This window comes from Podarcis melisellensis (genome assembly GCF_964234715.1).
Source record: "Podarcis melisellensis genome assembly, chromosome: 15".
In the NCBI taxonomy this organism is placed as follows: domain Eukaryota; kingdom Metazoa; phylum Chordata; class Lepidosauria; order Squamata; family Lacertidae; genus Podarcis; species Podarcis melisellensis.
In genome coordinates this window covers 40,725,556-40,744,835 of record NC_138532.1, presented here as the reverse complement: position 1 = coordinate 40,744,835, position 19,280 = coordinate 40,725,556, and the positions used below count along the sequence as shown (strand labels likewise).

The 19,280-nt window shown below is 46.1% G+C and overlaps 1 protein-coding gene across 1 annotated transcript in view; it reads left to right on the top strand.

Moving 5' to 3' along the window:
* GDPD1 (glycerophosphodiester phosphodiesterase domain containing 1) overlaps positions 1–14,732 on the top strand; it is a 28,772-nt gene extending 14,040 nt beyond the window's left edge. The window contains exons 3-10 of the mRNA XM_081890639.1: positions 4,205–4,340; positions 6,590–6,635; positions 7,437–7,555; positions 7,829–7,918; positions 8,656–8,789; positions 9,934–9,993; positions 12,192–12,243; positions 14,135–14,732. Of these exons, the coding sequence (XP_081746765.1) occupies positions 4,205–4,340; positions 6,590–6,635; positions 7,437–7,555; positions 7,829–7,918; positions 8,656–8,789; positions 9,934–9,993; positions 12,192–12,243; positions 14,135–14,281 (784 nt within the window). The 3' untranslated portion in view covers positions 14,282–14,732. The remainder of the gene's footprint in view (positions 1–4,204; positions 4,341–6,589; positions 6,636–7,436; positions 7,556–7,828; positions 7,919–8,655; positions 8,790–9,933; positions 9,994–12,191; positions 12,244–14,134) is intronic.
* Positions 14,733–19,280: the final 4,548 nt, after the last annotated feature.

The window sequence follows — 19,280 nt, the reverse complement described above, 5'->3', positions numbered from 1 at the left end:
CCGAGGATCAAAGGGCTTTCAGCAAGTTCAGCGGGGAAAAATGAGAAATGCTTGGCAGCCGAGACATGCGAAAACCAAGGTTTGACTGTGTATTAGTTTATAAGGCCCATAATAGGTCCAGGATATCTTATGGGCCATCTGGATCCTTGACATTCCTGTTGGTCATCCCTCATGGCTCAGATGCATGGCTCTTAAATGCTAGAAGTCCCAGGGCTGTTTTGCAACCTACCCACTCTCCAGTAAATTCATTAAAGCTGCTAGGTATTACTTCAAGACTACCTTGAAATGTGTGGGCTGTGGATTTCAGCATTAATTTCAGAATCAATGACATGTTGGAGTTGCCTCCCCCTCCCCCGTATCCAATTACTCTTTGCAAAATGGCAAATTACTACAGATTTCTCAGTGGGGAACCAGAAGGAACCACACATGCCCGATTCTTTGTGAGGGAGTTGTGATTATAACCTAGGAATTGATTCAGGTTTTTTAAGTCTTCGTACTTAGTAGTATTATCACAGCTAGTACTGTACGCTTTCTTCCAAAGTGCTAGGCATTGTTAGAATTTTCCTAGCTTGAACAAGGCTGTTGAAAAGGGCCACAGGCAATTCTAATCTCCATGGCAGCTAAACGTGATGGTTTTAACACAACAAAGTTTCCCCTCTTCTCTTCTTTAGCTCGGAGGGAGGTTCTTCAGATTTTATAAAGATTGTGGTGAAGATTGGCTTTATTTAAATAATGAAGTGTCAGGGTGTGCCTTGCTAATTGCTTGCCAACTCTCCTGCTTTTGGTAAACTTGTTGGCTATTCTTTTTGGCATTTCAGTTCCCTCTGAACCTCTTCATTCCATATGCATTTATTAGTATTAGTAGTATTAATTGCATTTACAGGCCACCTTTCCCCCAAAAAGATCAAGGTGGCGTACCTGCTTCTCCCCCTCATTTAATCCCCACAACAACCCTGTGAGGTAGGTTAGGCCAAGAGGCAGTAACTGGCTCAAGGTCACCCAGTGAGTTTGGTGGCAGATTGGGGATTGTCAGCCCTTGTCTCCCAGGTCCTAGTCCAGCACTCAAGCCACTGTACCACACTGGTTGGCCAACTCAGAATTACACTCAATGGATTGTGGGCCCGTAAAAGTTTATGCCATAATAAATTTGTTAGCCTTTAAGGTGCCACAAGGCTCTTTGTGGTTTTATCATGTGGACTTTTCTCACATGCAATAGCAACTGTGCTTCCTTTTCTTTGGGTCTGTTCTTCCTTGGAGAAGGAGGTTGCTGTCACTGGATCTGTGTCCCTGAACCTCATAGATGAAACTGGGGAGAATATTCTTTATTACTTTCTACCTCTAGGGATTCCGCAGCACAGAACCAATTTTTGTAGCTCTTCAGCCCTCGTTCAAATCAGAACATGCTCCCTGCGAAGCCACCAGCCGAGATAAGCATTTAGAGTCTTCCATAGCTTCATTGTGTTGTGTTTGGGCCCTGAATGCAAGAGTTTAACATTACACAACAACTTCGTTTAATTAAGCACTCAACCAAGGCAGTCAAGAGAGCTGTCGTCTTCTTGGGCTGGGTGGCTTCAGTGCTCCCTCTACGGTGCTGAGGCAGGAGCTCATTAGTGCCTTTATTGGGGCCTGTGGGAAACAAAATGAAGATGTTGGTCAGTCGGATGTTTTGCACAAACACAGTGTCTCGGATGAAGGCGAGACTCCAGGGTGCAAAGTTTTCCCTGTTGCATATTTTATCTGACGTGGGTAGAACATTGTATTGTCGATGCTTATCAGCCACTTCACCATACCACACTGGTTACCAGAGTGGTTTAGCAGCATTTTTTTTTTTTTAAAAGGAAAGGTTTGTCAGCATTTTTAAAAGCAGCTCTATCACACCAAGCATGTATGGGTCTGATTTCAACCAGCTAGCCAGCGCATTGACCCTTTTAGCTTACTTCTTGCACTTTTATCCCGCCTTCTAAGCAGCTCAGAGGGGCATGCTTGGGGTTTATCCCATACATCCTCACAGCAGCCCTGTGGGGGTAGGCTAGGTTGAACGGGAAGATAGTGCGACTGCCTTAGGGTCACCCAGCAAGGAGGGATTTAGCCTTGATCTAGCACTCCTGATCACTGATGCCAAGCAGGGCATCTTGTATGCCTTATTTATAGGTGGAAAATAAACTATTCTGAACCCTTGTTTCAAGTCCTTGGAGAACCAGAATGTAAATGGTCAGTAGCTATTGGTGCATCACATTTTCCTACTAATTCCGAGGCTGGTGTGAAAAAAGTTTTTCCCACCCCTTCACTAGCATGCAATCTACAGTGGTACCTCAGGTTACAGATGCTTCAGGTTACAGACACTTCATGTTACAGACTCCACTAACCCAGAAATAGTACCTCGGGTTAAGAACTTTGCTTCAGGATGAGAACAGAAATCACGCTCCGGCTGCGCGATGGCAGCAGGAGGCCCCATTGGCTAAAGTGGTACCTCAGGTTTCAGGTTAAGAACAGTTTCAGGTTAAGAATGGACCTCCAAAACGAATTAAGTTCTTAACCTGAGGTACCACTGTAATGTCAAGAAGTGGGGCACAGTGACTATATATATATATATATATATATATATTCCTGGAGGCTTAAAAAAAGCTTTTGCATTCTGCTTTTCTCTACCTTTCAGAATTGTCAGAAATATCAAAGTGTGTGTCATTATGTTAAAATCCACCCACCGAAACCATTTTTTTTAAAAAAATGTGGCGGAATCAGCAGGGCTTCTGGAGAGGCTGGAGGAACATCTTTGATTTCAAACAACATCAGCACGCTGCATTGCAGATCCTTCATCATTCACAGGCCACGGATAGAGAGAGAAATACTGTCTGCTGAATTAATTCTAATGCACAGGACTGTTGGAGAATAATGGATAAAAAGTTAGGTTACTGTGGCCCCTGGTGGCAGAAAGATGTACCGCAGCCTGAATAAAAATGTCCCATGATGTGCTAAGCCAGGGCTCAATGACATTTCATTTTCAGCCAGATCTGGAAATTTTAAGCAAGTGCTGTAGGCATCACCCCCTCTGGCTATTTCTCTATCCCTGAGACAGCCCCCTGCTACGAGGGAAGCATGTGCCCATACACACTTTTGCTTTCTCTAGGGATCTGGATAAAAGTGAGATCCAGTGGAATTAAACAGACCCTGGAAAAAAACATGGAGGTGAGAGAGGAAGTGGGAAAGAGCGTCACTCTTTCAGCCTCCTCTCAGCTCCATGTACTTTTTGAGGGAGGAAAAGGTCGTGGTCCTCACTACATCATGACCGAGGGGGCAGTGGGCGGGAGGCGTGGAGGCTTTGCAGGTACCACTGCACCCATGGGTGTTTCGCTGACAACCCCTGGGTTATGAAAATGTCTAGAGAACGGAAGCAGTTTCCCTCTTTAGGAAAGTTTTTTTTAATAGTTTATGTTTTATTATGGTTTTATATAAGTTGCAAGCCCCCCAGAGTGGCTGGGGTAACCCATTTAGATGGGTGGGACACAAATAATCAATCACCCATCTGTGTCTATCTCAACATTCAATTTGTGCAGGTGGCCTAAGAGTTGCGGTTGTACATTTTGAGGCTGAAAAGCTCCCTGCACTGTGGTTTATAAGGAGAAAGGAAAGGACTCATTTGGATGGATTTCCTCCTAAATTGATTTTTGAATTCTGAAGTTATTGTTATTCACGTTTTATACTGTATTTTAAGCTGTTTTTTGTTGCATCAATTAAGTGTTTTAAATTTGTTGTTAGCCGCCCTGAGCCCTGTTTTCTGAACTGGGAAGGGTGGGGTATAAAATTATTATTATTATTATTCATAATTATTCATAATTATTATTATTTCCACTCTCTGGTAGCACTTGTGCGGTATATAGCAATAAAATGCTCGCATTGTACTCTGCAAGACTTGTAGAGCTATATAGCATAGAGATGGGGGCAGGGAGAGAAAGGAGATATTTATCTTCTCTTTCTCTCACCTCTCCTGAAATGCCTCCTTTGCCTGTCAGGCCTGAATGGGACCTCGGGGTTCCTGCTCCAGTCTGGCTGGAGCTCTGTTCTGCCTCAGAACTGCAGGCGACATGGACCTACGGTGGGGCTGAAACCTAAGCTGCATATTTTTTTAATGTTCGGGATACTTCTCTCTATGCTGCCACCCCCCCCCCAAAAAATAAAGAAGCTCAAGTTTGCTTTCTGCCTTCAGTGCAGTTGACGTTGGGACCGATATGCTGGAACTTGACTGCCACCTGACGAAGGATGAGCAAGTCGTCGTGTCTCATGACGAGAATCTGAAACGGTCGACTGGGGTCGATGTCAATATATCAGACCTCGAATACTCGGTAAGTTGAAATAAGCACCCTCTTCTTTCCTCCAACGCTTAATTTCCCAACCAGGTGCACTCCATAGGTCATCAGACTCCAACTCCCTGCAGTTTGTTTACATGATTTATATGCTACTGAATTGACGGCAAAACTCGATGCTGTTTGCATACAAATCATGGGACTCATAGTACAAAAGGTCTAGAAAGCTGTCTGTAAGGCTTAGAAAACAGTTAATAATGTGCTTAAGTATTCTAAATATAGAAAAATGGTGCAGAAGGTCACATCCACAGTCCTGCAGATCTCCCCTGCTGAGGTTTGCAGCTTGCTGAAGTAGCTAAGAAGGCTGGTAATGGAAACGCCCATTTGAGAAACTCACATCAGGCTCTGATATTATAAAACGCAACACAGTGGTGGGGAACCTCTGGCCCAGGGGTCAAATGTGACCCTCTAGCTCCCTCTGTCTAGCCTTCTGAACTCTCCATACCCCTTCCCTGGCCTTGCTCTGCACCTCGGATATTTTTGCCTGGCTGCAATGTTGATCATAAGGGACGCAGGTGGCGCTGTGGGTTAAACCACAGAGCCTAGGACTTGCCAATCAGAAGGTCAGCAGTTCGAATCCCCGTGACAGGGTGAGCTCCTGTTGCTCGGTCCCTGCTCCTGCCAACCTAGCAGTTTGAAAGCACGTCAGAGTGCAAGTAGATAAATAGGTACTGCTCCGGCGGGAAGGTAAACAGCGTTTCCGTGCGCTGCTGTGGCTCGCCAGAAGCGGCTTAGTCCTGCTGGCCACATGACCCAGAAGCTGCATGCCGGCTCCCTTGGCCAATAAAGCGAGATGAGCGCCGCAACCCCAGAGTTGGTCACGACGGGACCTAATGGTCAGGGGTCCCTTTACCCTTTACCTTTAATGTTGATCATGCCTCTTGCTTTTCTGGATGGAGCGTAGAAAGGGGTGTGTGAAAATGTGCGTAGAAAACTAGCCTACTGTACAAAAGTAAGATCTGCGTTAGTTGCTCTGCTCACTTTTGCCTCTGGCTGCACCAGCAGTTGGCATGTGGTCCTTGGAAGGCTCCCTGAAGGAAATGTGGCCCTCAGGCTATGAAAGGTTCCCTACCCCTGATTTAATGGGAAAGCAAATGTGGGATTCCTTCAGTGGTGAAAATGGATTGTATGTTTTTCTGGAGCTCCATAACAGTAACACTGGTATTTCTTGCTCCCTGGGTGCTCTGCAGTGGTCTCCTTGTTTCAGGATCTTTCTGTTGTGCTTCCTCTTAAACTGATCAGCTGAGGCGCAGAGGTCTCCCAGCATTCAGCTGAGCAAGCCCCCAAACCACTCCGGTAGCTCTTCCTCTAGGAAAAAAGCACTGTATTGAACTGATTAGTTCTTCTATTTAAAAGTCAATTTCTAGCCTAATCTTCCTCGGCAAATTTGTTTGTGCGTGTTTAATAACATTTCCCCCCTCATCCTCACATTCACCCGGTGCTATACCAGCTGCGCTGGCTCCCGGTGGCATACAGGATCAGGTTTAAGGTGCTGGTTTTAACCTTTAAAGCCCTACATGGCCTAGGACCCTCGTACCTACAGGATTGCCTCTCCTGGTGTGTCCCACGGAGAAACTTACAGTCTTCAAACAAAAACACCTTGGAGGTCCTGGGCCACAGGGAGGTTAGGCTGGCCTCAACCAGAGGCAGGGCTTTTTCGGCTGTGGCCCTGATGTGGTGGAAGGCTCTGTCACAAGAGACTAGGGCCCTGCGGGACTTGACATCTTTCTGCAGGGCCTGCAAGACAGAGCTGCTCCACCAGGCCTTTGGCCAGGGCACAGCCTGACCCCCTCCTTTGGTAATCCTCACAGAACTCTAGCCCAATGGTTGCCATTAATTTGATTTTGAACTGATTTTAGAATGAATTGATTTTACAATGCTGTGTTACTTTTATTGTTGTTAGCCACTCTGAGCCCGGCTTCAGCTGGGGAGGGCAGGATATAAATAAAATTGTATTTATTTTTATTTTTATTATTTACTTCCTTCACAATAAGACCAAATGTTCTTTCTCTGCAAAGATTACTCTTGTTCCTGTGACTTAAAAAGAAATTTCAGATAACTCTTCCCTAGATATTTCTTTCCAGAGCACCTGATGTGTAAGGTCTGAGAGGCTGAAACAAGGCTGTCTCTGGATGATGATGATGATGATGCTCGATCAGTTTGTGTAAATCGGCATCTGTGTGGAGTTAACGCATCCATGTCTTATTTATTTATTTTTTTATTTGAAGGAACTCCCACCGTACCTCTGCAGATTGGATGTAACATTCCAGAAAGGTAATATTTGGAAGACCTTACCACTTTAGAAATGTTATTTTTGTTGCTGTTCATGGCATTGTTGGCTTTCTGTATCCTGAGCTTTCTGTCACTGGGAGTTGCTGCCAACCAGTGTAGGCAGTTCTGAGCTGGGTGGACCTAGTGGTGTGACAGCAGCTTCATATCTTAACCCAGCACCAAATCAGCTTTGTTGCCATGTAACATGTGAAACAACTCTAGCTCTCCCCGTTACAAAGGATGGCAGCTTGTGAGTGACCCCAGCAGCAACCAAATTCTGCTTGTGTCCATCAGAGTGCCATTTATGTATGCTACAACAGCAGCAAGAATACTCATCACAAAGTATTGGAAGACACAAGATCTACCCACCTTGGAAGAATGGCAGATGAAGGTGATAGACTACATGGGACTGGCAGAAATGACTGGCAGAATCCGAGACCAGGGGAGAGAGACAGCGGAAGAAGATTGGAAGAAATTTAAGGACTATCTTAAGAAACATTGCAAAATTAATGAATGTTAGAATGACGTTGGTTTAGAAATTATGTGGTTTCCAGCCGTAATGGATAAGTAAAAAGAAAAGAAAGGCCAAAAATTAAATGAAAATTAAGGGGAAGGATTTGCTGAATTAATAAAATAGAAATTGGAATACAGAGAGGGGAGGTATGAGGAAGTCGGGGAAGTAAGTTATAAGGGAAAAAAGGGATTGAAATTATACTTTTCTTTTCTTTTTGTCTGTTTTTATTATTGTTTTGTTTTTATACAACTTTTGAAAACTTAATAAAAATCTTTTAAAAAAAACAGCAGAGTGCCATTGCGAAGGTGAAGACAAGCGCATCCCTCTCCTGAAAGAGGTCTTTGAGGACTTCCCCCACACTCCTGTCAACATAGACATCAAGGTGAACAATGACGTACTGATTAAAAAGGTGAGACCCCACGCCAGTCTGGTTCCTCTCAAAAGCCCATTTTTATATATCATCAAACTGGGAGAACATTGACTGACCACTGGTCCTGCTAGCTAGGGATGATGGGAGTTGTAGTCCAGTAACAGCTGGAGACCCAAGTTTGGGAAAACCCTGATCTAGAGAAATAATACAATGACTTGAGGACTCGGAAATAACATTAAAGAAACTCTGCCCCATTGTGTAACTGCCACAAACAAAAAAACAGCAGCTCCTCTGTGTTCATATTGATCTCAGGTCTCAGAGTTGGTGAGCCTTTACAAGCGAGAACATCTGACGGTTTGGGGCAACGTCAGTCATGAGATAGTTGAAAAGTGTCACAAAGAGGTAAGCGGCCAGCATTCCATCCTGATAAATTTTCTCCTGTCAACGTTTTTCTCCTGTCCTTCCTCAGGGCCACGTACAGAGTTATTCCTCCTCATCGTTGCATTTTATCCTCACAACAACCCTGTGAGGTAGGGTGGGCTGAGAGAGATTGTGAGTGCCCCAAGATCGCCCACTGAAATCCGTGGCTGAAAGGGGATTTAAAACTAGGACTCCTGCTCAGATGCTCTAGCAACTTTTAATACTATACATGTCCCCCACCTTGGGGCCGTGTGGTAAAGGCTGGGTTGTAAATGCACCTAACGTACTGGCCTTAAAGGTAAAGGGACCCCTGACCATTAGGTCCAGTTGTGACCGACTCTGGGGTTGCGGCACTCATCTCGCTTTATTGGCCGAGGGAGCCAGTGTACAGCTTCCGGGTCATGTGGCCAGCAGGACTAAGCCGCTTCTGGCGAACCAAAGCAGCGCATGGAAACGCCATTTACCTTCCCACTGGAGCAGTACCTATTTATCTACTTGTACTTTGATGTGCTTTCGAACTGCTAGGTTGGCAGGAGCAGGGACTGAGCAATGGGAGCTCACCCCATCGCGGGGATTCGAACTGCCGACCTTCTGATCAGCAAGTCCTAGGCTCTGTGGTTTAACCCACAGTGCCACCTGCGTCCTTGTACTGGCCTTAGTTGTGCATTAAACCTGCTGTGTTTGTGCCTTATTTTATCTCTCACTTTCTATTTCTCCAGAACGCCCACATCCCTATCCTCTTCTGCTTGCGACGTGTCCTGCTCCTCCTCGGCCTGTTCTATACTGGCCTCCTGCCTTTCTTTCCCATCCTGGAGGAGTTCTTGGAGATTCCTATGCCTTCCATCATTCTCAAGTAAGTTGCTTGTTTTGCGGTGCTGCTAGCAGCACAGTGGAGCGAAGCTCACCTGGTTCCTCAAAGCTCTCGCAAAAACACAAGGAAGCTGCCTTAAAACAAGTCAAATGATTTGTCTTCTCTAGGCCAGTGTTCCCTACTCTGAAGAAAAGGTTGTGGAGTTTAGGACTTTTTAGTTTAGAGAAAAGGCAGGTAAGAGGAATTTTATGAAATTCCTACCCTTGTTCTGTGGTGTCACTCAGAAGTCTTTGGTTGCTTTTTTCTTTAATAAGAAAAAGAAATTCTGAATTCTTATGATCTGTGCATAAATCAAGCACATTTATTTCTGCTGCTTTTACAGAATTACACCATTCATTTCTTAATGCTTGAGTTATTTAGTTTTTCTACTTGTAAACTGTTTAAAGGCCTATATTTGCTTACGAGTTACATAAAGTAATGAACTGCATTACTAGCCAGTGTGGTGTAGTGGTTAAGAGCGGTGGACTCGTAGTCTGGTGAACCGGGTTCGCTTCCCCGCTCCTCCACATGCAGCTGCTGAGTGACCTTGGGCCAGTCACACTTCTCTGAAGTCTCTCAGCCCCACTCACCTCACAGAGTGTTTGTTGTGGGGGAGGAGGGGAAAAGGAGATTGTTAGCCACTTTGAGACTCCTTAGAGTAGTGATAAAGTGGAATATCAAATCCAAATCCAAACTCTTCTATTACTCTGCATAAGCTAATTTCTTGCTAAGCACAGAAGGGGCAAGAACGTAGACACAAAGGTTTGCCCCCAGCTTTTGGGGGAAAATCTCATTCATCCACCCTTGACTTCTGAGAGAGAAGGGCTAAAAAACCGTATAGGGCTGTGGGTGGGCTCCTTGCACCAGCAGGGATGATAGTAAAATGGATCCGGGCTTCTCTGTATGTTTTTGAAAGGGTGGTGCTTACATTCCAATTTCCTACATTTTTCATGTTGAAACTGTGTTGCAACAGGGCCTTGTGGCCTTTCTCAGGCTCTGAGTGCACCTTCCAGCTGCTTGGCATTAAAGCCCAACCAGCTCGATATATGTGCTACACTCAGTGATCCCTTTTCTGTTTTCCCAGTTGCTAACAGCATGTATTAAAATGGCAGTCCTGTAAACACGAGTTCTTCTCTTCTCTTCTTAGGTTGAAAGAATCAGAGAAGATCTCAAGGAGCCAGCGGTTTACCATATGGCTTACTGACGCGTAAGGCTACCTTTCCTCCTCAGCCCTTTGCCATAGTGCCATCATTCTCCTCTAGAGCAGAAGCCTCACCCCTCTCCCCGAATGCAGTGCTTCAGAAGGAGTAACACCTCTTAGGACCTGTTTTCAAATGTTATCTCCAACTCTTCCCCTGATCCCACTACTCTTGCTGTTTGGGCTTCCCAGTGCTTCCCTGATCCACAACTCTATATCCCAAGTGGTCAGGATCTTTGCATTAATATAATATAACATACATAACATAACATAACATAACATAACATAACATAATAATAATTTATTATTTGTACCCCACCCATCTGGCTGGGTTTCCCCAGCCACTCTGGGCGGCTTCCAACAAAGATTAAAAATACAGTGGTACCTCAGGTTACATACGCTTCAGGTTACAGACTCCACTAACCCAGAAATAGTGCTTCAGGTTAAGAACTTTGCTTCAGGAAGAGAACAGAAATCGGGCTCTGGCAGCACGGTAGCAGCAGGAGGCCCTATTAGCTAAAGTGGTGCTTCAGGTTAAGAACAGTTTCAGGTTAAATACGGACCTCTGGAACGAATTAAGTACTTAACCTGAGGTACCACTGTACATTAAAATGTCACACATTAAAAACTTCCCAGAACAGGGCTGCCTTCAGATGTCTTCTAAACGTCAGGTAGCTGTTTATTTTCTTGACATCTGATGGGAGGGCGTTCCACAGGGCAGGTGCCAGTACCGAGAAGGCCCTTTGCCTGGTTCCCTGTAGCTTTGCTTCTCGGCGCTGGACCTCATATTGGGCATTAGGCATATTCAAGTCTCCTGTGAGCCCAAAACACCCACCTCTGAATGTTTCAGTGCCTCCCTCCAACTAGCCTCCACTGGTGGGTTATTCTTTCTTTTTGCTGTATCTCGGAATCCTCCGGTACCGGTGCAGGGGTGCTATAGAATTACTTGACCCCTCCTTTCCCAAGGAGGTTGCCTGTTCGGTGCTCTAGCCTTGCCACCTCCCGGTTAGCAGGCACAGCCAGAGATGCCACAGAGGCATATCCTGCTGATAATGTACAAAGTGCTGCTTTGGGGAGGAGCCAAAACTCAGAGGCAGAGGACATGTTTTCCAGGCAGAGAATCTCAGTTCCACCCACTTAGAAGGATCAGGAAGCAGGTGTGAGAAAATTGTTGCTTTGCCTGATGAACCTCTCCCAGTCAGAGAAGACAAAGCTGGGCTTAAACACACCCGAGGCCTGGTAGAAAATACAGCCCACCCTGTTTACCCATACTTTTAAAATCATCAGATTATGGCTGCGTTCAGACAACACTTTATTCCGTCTTCCCAGTGTTTCCTTACTGGTCAATTTCTACCTTCTATGCGATCTTTCACACATTGCAAAAACCGCTTCAGGAAATCTAGTGGAATCTAACGGAGGCTTGGCACTCATTTCTGTATTAATTTTTGAGGGGGGGGGTTCTGTTTGCAACCTCATAAACTTGAGAATTCATGTTGTAATTTTACATGCTGACATTTGGAGCAGTATTCCGGCTGCATGCAATTCCAGCATGCAGTTCTCTCCCGCCGTTTAAAATTTAGCAGAACGTGGCAATTTTATCAATCAAAGAGCCACAGTTCCATAACTCAATAGGCGCCTCGGTGTGAAGGGAACGTTAGAAGACATGACAGAAGTGCTAGCGTAATAACCAGTAAAACTAACACAATAAACCACACGTCTAAGTGCAGCTTGTTTTGCATTAATTTGTCAGATGCCTGGAGTGCTAGTTAAGTGGAAAGGGAGGTATAGCTACACACACACACACACACACACACACACACACACACACACACACTGGTACCTTGATTTAAGTACTTAATTCGTTCCGGAGGTCTGTTCTTAACCTGAAACTATTCTTAACCTGAAGCACCATTTTAGCTAATGGAGCTTCCTGCTGCTGCCGCTGTGCCACTGGAGCACGATTTCTGTTCTCATCCTGAAGCAAAGTTCTTAACCTGAAACACTATTTCTGGGTTAGCGGAGTGTGTAACCTGAAGCGTATGTAACCTGAAGCGTATGTAACCCGAGGTACCACTGTGTGTGTGTATGTATGTATATATGTATAGATGTATGTGTATATATATATATGTATATGTATATATGTATGTATATGTATATATCACACCTTTGATAGACATGTCAATGATCTTACTATCCTGTTGTTGCAGATTGTTAATGAGGAAAGCATTATTTAACCACCTCACTGCTCGAGGAATTCAGGTACGGTGTAACAGATATTCTGAAATTTTGTGTGGGAGCTGCTCTGTTCTGTTCCCATCTCCAACTAACCTCAGAAAAGTGTGACATAAACAACACATTAAAGAACTTGGCATGTGTTAAGGGGATCCCACATAGTTCACTCAAGCGCTACATTGACTCCCACCTCCGTTCAACCTGTAGCCAGGGTGGGAAGCCTTTTGCCTCCTTGGGCCAGATCCATATCGGGATCAGCCTTCAGGGCTGAATTTGACAGCTGGGTGGCGCCCTCCACCTGTCAGTCACTTGATGTCACATTGGAACTTCAAAGCACCTTGCAAAGTGCTGCTAAGGGGAAGTTTTTTCCTCCCATTTTAGCAGAAGATTCTGTGCGAACCCCTTCCTTACTGGGTCTGGTCTGCATGGAATCCTGCCAAACTGAGCACAATTTAACCCCTGCTCATCAGCTGAGAGGCAGAAGTTGAGTCCTCTTCAGTTTGGCTGTGCACCCCTATTCCCTGTTATAGGTGCACAGCTGATGCAGGATTTAACCCCACTTTCCCACCCATCAGATGATTTCACAAGCAGGTAGGCATGGGGGACATGGCCTGGCAGGCCCAAAAATTGACCTCTGCTGGCCAGAGGTCTTCCACCCCTGCTTTCTGGGATTCTAAAGAAAGCCAGTATGAACATCCTTTTTCTGATGCTTCGAAAGTGACTTATCTGATGCCAAAAAATACTTAACTCCTTCTGACTGACCTAGAACCTGAGCAAGTGACTTCCAGCTCACATTATACTAGCTTTGATCAGCCTGTATGCACAGCCACCACGGAGCATGCCTGTACACTGGAGATCATGCTTCTGGTCCTCATGACAGCAGGGTTGGCTGTTGTTTTTCAGCTCACGGGAAATGTGGATGGGCAGTGTTGCTTGACCTTCTCACCTCTGGACAAGCTTTATGCTTCATGCTCTTGTCTTGATCCTCCGGTCTTTCTTCTTCTTCCCTCCCTCCCCACCCAAAAGCCGAGGGCAAGGGGAAAGAAGCTTGTAGAAATCAACATGCTTTTTTATTCCCCAGCTTGGGGCTAGGAAATGTCGCCTCCCAGGAGAGCTGCATCAACTCAGTGTGGACAATACTGAAGTAGTTGGAACATAGGGCTGGCTCAGCAGAAAGCAGTTCTCTGTGTTTTTACCTTATTATAAATGTTAACTATATTTGAGTTGTTTTTAATGCTCCTTTTCCACTGTCTTTTATTGGGGTGTGTGTGTATGTGTGTGTGTGTGTGTGTGTGTGTGTGAGAGAGAGAGAGAGAGAGAGAGAGAGAGAGAAAGAAAGAAAGAAAGAAAGAAAGAAAGAAAGAGAGGAGAGAGAACCACTTAGAGGTTTACAATCAGGCAGTATACGAATTCTGTTAAATAAAAATTGAAAAGTGGGTGACCAGACTAATGAAGGATGAATGTTAGCAAATGCCAGCATTCCTGCTTAGGTTCAGTTTCAGTTGAGGCCTTAGCCCATGGATAGGCAAATTAGGGGCCAGATCCGGACCAATCGCCTCCTAAATCTGGCCCGCGGACAGTCTGGGAATCAGCGTGTTTTGACATGAGTAGAATGTGTCCTTTTATTTAAAAAGCATCTCTGGCTTATTTGTGGGGCCTGCCTGGTGTTTTTACATGAGTAGAATGTGTGCTTTTATTTAAAATGCATCTCTGGGTTATTTGTGGGGCACAGGAATTCGTTCATTATTATTTTTTTAAATCTAGTCCGGCCCCCCACAAGGTCTGGGGGACAGTGGACCGGCTCCCTGCTGAAAAAGTTTGCTGACCCCTGCGACTTAGCCAAAAACAGCCATACGCAAAAGTTGTATTGGGAGGCATTATCAGCCACACATCCATTGTGTGCCTTCTCTCCCTCCAGGTGTATATCTGGGTCCTCAACGAAGACGAAGAGTACCAGCGAGCGTTCGATTTGGGCGCCACGGGCGTGATGACGGATTACCCCACGAAGCTGAAGAACTTTTTGCACACCTACACGCCTGGGCAGCAGAAAGACAAGGAAGGGTAGTTCTTGCAAAGAGGAAGGGGGGGAGAGTACACGATCCCCGGACAGCACCAAGCCAAGGAGGAGCAGCAGCAGCACCCCCCCCCCCCCGACACACTGGCACCCTCCTGCCTGAACTTTTCAGTGACATGCGCTCACCCGACAATGAGACGTAGATGCAGCTGGGTTTTATTACCTCATTCTTAAGTCATTACACCTCTTAGAGATTGCACACAGCTATATTTATTTTAAAATGTAAGCGGCATAGTTGTTATGTAAATAGCTTGATGGGCAGGCATTGTACCTGGGTCCGACGAGGCGTCTCTAGGAAGGAACCTGCCGACAGGGCGATTCCTAGAGGTGGTAGGTGTAACTTAACCGCATTCGTTGCTAGCTCAGATTCCACCAAGTTTGCACATGGAAAACATTCCAGCCGGACACTTTTTTAAAAATAATAATAATAACAATAATTTTACTTTGTTGCCTACTCTGTGTAAAATGTTCTTAGTGGCCTGGCTGACGCAGCCATAATTGTCACATTTTCTTAGTGAGGCAGAAAGTGGAAAAGAAGCAAGAGCTGTAAAAACGGACAAGCTGGACCTTTCTCTCTGCTAAAAGCCCCTGTCTGACATCCATGTTTTATTTGCTGAGGACAACTTTGAAGTGGGGTTGATGAACTGTTCCCCGATGGCTACTCCCCCACCACCCAAATCCGGTAGGCTGCTTCAAGCGCTGTTTGACGGCAGACACTGTTTGCTCCGTGCACCATTCCTGCCTCTTGAGCAGGCTATCTGGCCACAGCAAACCTTGGCCAGGGAACTCATGACGGCCAGTAGTCCTCTAGCATAACTCATGAAAGTTAGCCTTCTTTTATGGTGTGTGTGTGTGTGTGTGTGTGTGACCAACAGCGAACCCTAAAACTAGCAATAGTGCTGTTTGTATCAATGTAGGGGTGTCTTGGCCAGTTTGTTGTACGTACTGCCATGTTTTTTTATCCTGAAGCATTTTTTTGGGAAGGGCTCGCACTGCAGTCATTGACTCCGAGTGGGAGCAGAAGACATATAACAGTAAGATGCGACACCACTTTTCAGGGGCTGATGGTATCAAAAGCTGCAACCTTTTTTCCCACCTGGCCTGAATTCAGAATGTAGAAGCTACCGTTCTTGTAGATTCCAGGCTCGCCGGCCTCGATAGTCATAAGCCTAGTAGCACATGCCGCATTTTGAACCAAGAGGCTGAAATTCCCAAAACAGAGGTCTCTGCACTTTGTACCACTGTTGGAACACTGTTGCCTCCCCAGGAGAGGTCTGGTTTAAGAATTCCTGGAGCAAGTGCTGGCTGCAAGGAAAGGTCTTAACTTCACCTCTGCAAGTGCACTTTGGTTAACTGAGCTGGTCTCCACTCCCATGCAGAAGGATGTCTTCTAACCTACTGACACCTGGAGAAAATAGCATCACGTTTACTTTAAAATAAGTCAATAAGTTTTAAATATAAGGGGGTGGCAAGCCACAGAAGAAAGGTATGGAAAACCAGTGCAGTTCAAGACATAGACCTAGGTTCAAATATCCGCTTGATTAAAATAAAAAATAGCTGGGATAGTGTAGAGCAGTCACAATCTCTCAGCCTAACCTACCTCACAGGGCAGTTATGAGGATAACAGGGTATTTTTTAAAGAAAAACAATGGCACTGTAGACCACCCTGAATTCTTTGGAGGGATTTGATACAAACTGTGACTTTAAAAGGCCTTTCAAGTGTAAGAGTTGAAACTGTAGCATGTATATTCCGAAGTACACTTCTGTGTCGCCTCTCCTAAATTTAGCTTAAACTGTACTGTGAGGGACGTAGCGGTCTCTGGATCAGCGAATTAAAAAAAAGAAAACGCACCTCTCTGAGCCATGTCTGTGATGAAACTGTTTCCCTCATTAACCTGAAAATGGTTTTCAGATTGAAAGGGCGCTCCACCACCGCTCTGCTATTGCAAACCAGCCACGCCTGTGCACCTTGGTGGCCTGGCTCTTGAAAGCATTTTAATTCCACTTCAGATCTCGTTCGCGTCACCTCTTCCAGTGCACGTGGTAGTTCTTGCCTGCCTGCTACCCTGCATGAAGCACTTGCCTAGGGAGGGAATCGCAGACATGATATGTAGACATTCTTGACCGAAAGCCCGTTGCTGCCTCAGCTCTGTTGCCTTCCCCTCTTCCAGCCCCACACGGCACGCAGTGGCGTAGCGTGGGGGGTGCAGGGGGGCCGGCCGCACCGGGCGCAACATCTGGGGGTTAGGGTTAGGGGGCGCAAATCCACGGGTTAGGGGCGCAAATCCATGGGTTAGGGATCACAAATTACTTGCCTTGCCCCGGGTGCTGACAATCCACGCTACGCCACTGACGGCACGTTATCCTTGCTCAGTTCCTTGGGGCAGAGAGCATGTGCTTTCTTATGCTACTCTGTAAACCCTCCATGTACTCTCATGCTCACTTCTTGGCAGCGGATGTCGCCCATTAGGGCGAATGAGCCCCACCAACCTCGGTCTACCTTCAGCCCAGCCCCTCCTCATCTGCCTGCCTGCCTTTCTTACAGTAACGGAGCGGCACTGTCGCTGTCAACTCTTCCAAGTCTCAGTGTTGCCTTCGTGGAACTCGGCAAGGAGTCTCTCCGATTTCTGCCCTACCGGTCCCACCGGGCGCCAAACAGCACTGGGAAGAAAGCTTTTATGAATTGAATCAAAAGAAAAAGTGTCATTTCAATTCCACTTGACTCCTCAGCCAGAATCAAACAAAGCAGTACAGTCTGGTCGTACTTCTATGCGAGGGACGTTTGTGTTACAGATTGTTAGTCTGAATTCACCAAAATGTGGAATTCCCCCAAAATTGGTAGCCGCTTACATTCTGAGATAGTTTTATTTATTTGCTTTCTCAGCTGCACTCTGCCAATGTGGATTCAAGCTTTCAAGCTTAATAAGTAAATAAATTGCACACTAGGGGAGAGGGAGGGGGGAGGGGGAAACTTGGGCACCAATTTTTGAAACAGTTGTTATAATGGCCAGCTTTCATATTTCAGGGATAGCCAAAGCTGATGGAACAAGCCCTGTTTCCCATAACTCGGCCTCCACAGGCTGTGGTTTAATGCTTCAAACCAACAGGTTGCTCTGAACTGTGCTACACATACACACCCTTCTAACCTTTGAGTCATCTTGCCTTAATGCCACTAGAAAGACACAGCTACCTCTTTTCCACTCTGCAGGTGAATATTTTCCCTGGCTTAGCACATCCTGGGCCATGTTTATTTAAGCTGTGGTACCTCTCTCTGCCAAGGGACGCAGGTGGCGCTGTGGGTTAAAGCCTCAGTGCCTAGGACTTGCCGATCGAAAGGTCGGCGGTTCGAATCCCTGTGGCGGGGTGCGCTCCCGCTGCTCGGTCCCAGCGCCTGCCAACCTAGCAGTTCGAAAGCACCTCCGGGTGCAAGTAGATAAATAGGGACCGCTTACCAGCGGGAAGGTAAACGGCGTTTCCGTGTGCGGCTCTGGCTCGCCAGATGCAGCTTTGTCACGCTGGCCACGTGACCCGGAAGTGTCTCCGGACAGCGCTGGCCCCTGGCCTCTTGAGTGAGATGGGCGCACAACCCCAGAGTCTGTCAAGACTGGCCCGTACGGGCAGGGGTACCTTTACCTTTACCTTTTACCTCTCTCTGCCACCAGGGGTCACAGTAACTCAGCGTTTTCTCCATTACTCTCTAATAGTCTTGTGCATTAGAATTAATTCAGCTGAGAGTATTTCTCTCTCTCTCTCTCTCTCTGGCCTGTGAATGATGCAGGATCTGCAATGCAGCGGGCTGATGTTGTTTGAAACCAAAGATGCTCCTCCAGCCTCTCAGAAATCCTGTTACTTTTTGCCACATTTTTTTTAATGGTTTAAGTGGGTGGGCTTTAACATATGGCTTGAGATTTCTGACAATTTTAAAAGGTAGAATAGCAGGATGCCAAAGTTTTTTTGTTTTCATTTTACAAAGCCTCCTTACAAGAAAAGTTGAAACAACATTATCCCAATTTTTCTGGAGGCCTGTTCTGCGGGGCTATGGTCTTCCAAGATGTATGTGTGTTCTTCTTCCTGGGGAAACATGCAGAAGGAAGGTTAATATAAAGAGATTACAGCAGAAGCAGATTCTCTGTAAGGCCTGCTTGGAATTAAATTTCACAAGGCAAAGAAAGCTTCCAGGTGCCCCAAGACCAGAGGCAAGGGTGAGTGACCCAACAAACGTGAATTTTCCTCTTCTTCAGCAGACTGGTTTCTGCATGCAAACAAACACCCACACAGCTCTCTGGCTCCCCCATCCAGAAAAGCAGAAGATAGGACCAGAGTTCAAAGACGCATCTCAGCCAGGCAAACACTCAAAAGAAGGTGCAAAGCAGGTCAAGTGAGGGTGGGTGTTCTGGAGAGAGTTCTGAGGGCCAGACCCAGAGGGCAGCATTTGATACCCCTGGTCTGAAGACCCCCTCTCCCAATAAACTGTAATTGGATCAATGCAGAAATAAGAGATTTTGGTCTACACTTCTCAGGCTCAGAGGGTTGCATGCATGAAGCTATTCTTGTTCTCTCCCCTTCCCTGGATAAGAAGTCCTAAGCTACATTCCAGGTATCAAGACGAAACATCTCCCCTTATCTGTGATGTCTCGTGCCTTGTTGACGGAGGGGTGCTGCAAGATGCAGTAAGCTTCTTTGTGCAGAGTACAGCCACACATGCAGACTCAGCCGTGGTGGGGGGAATGTTTGTCCAGCCCAGGTGAGTGGCAGAACCAATGCAGAAGTTCCGGGACTCAACCCCCAGCATCTCCAGGTAAGGCTAGGAAAAACTCCCTGGAAAGCTACTGCCAGCCAGCGATGGCAACATTTGAGTTAGGCAGATCAATGGTCATCTCCAACAGGAGATGATTCCCAGTGAGGATGACACTGATACGGCTTGCAGGGTCGTCGTATGCCTTGCAGAGATGATACATGCACAACTGTCCATTCAAAAAGCCTTCGGTAA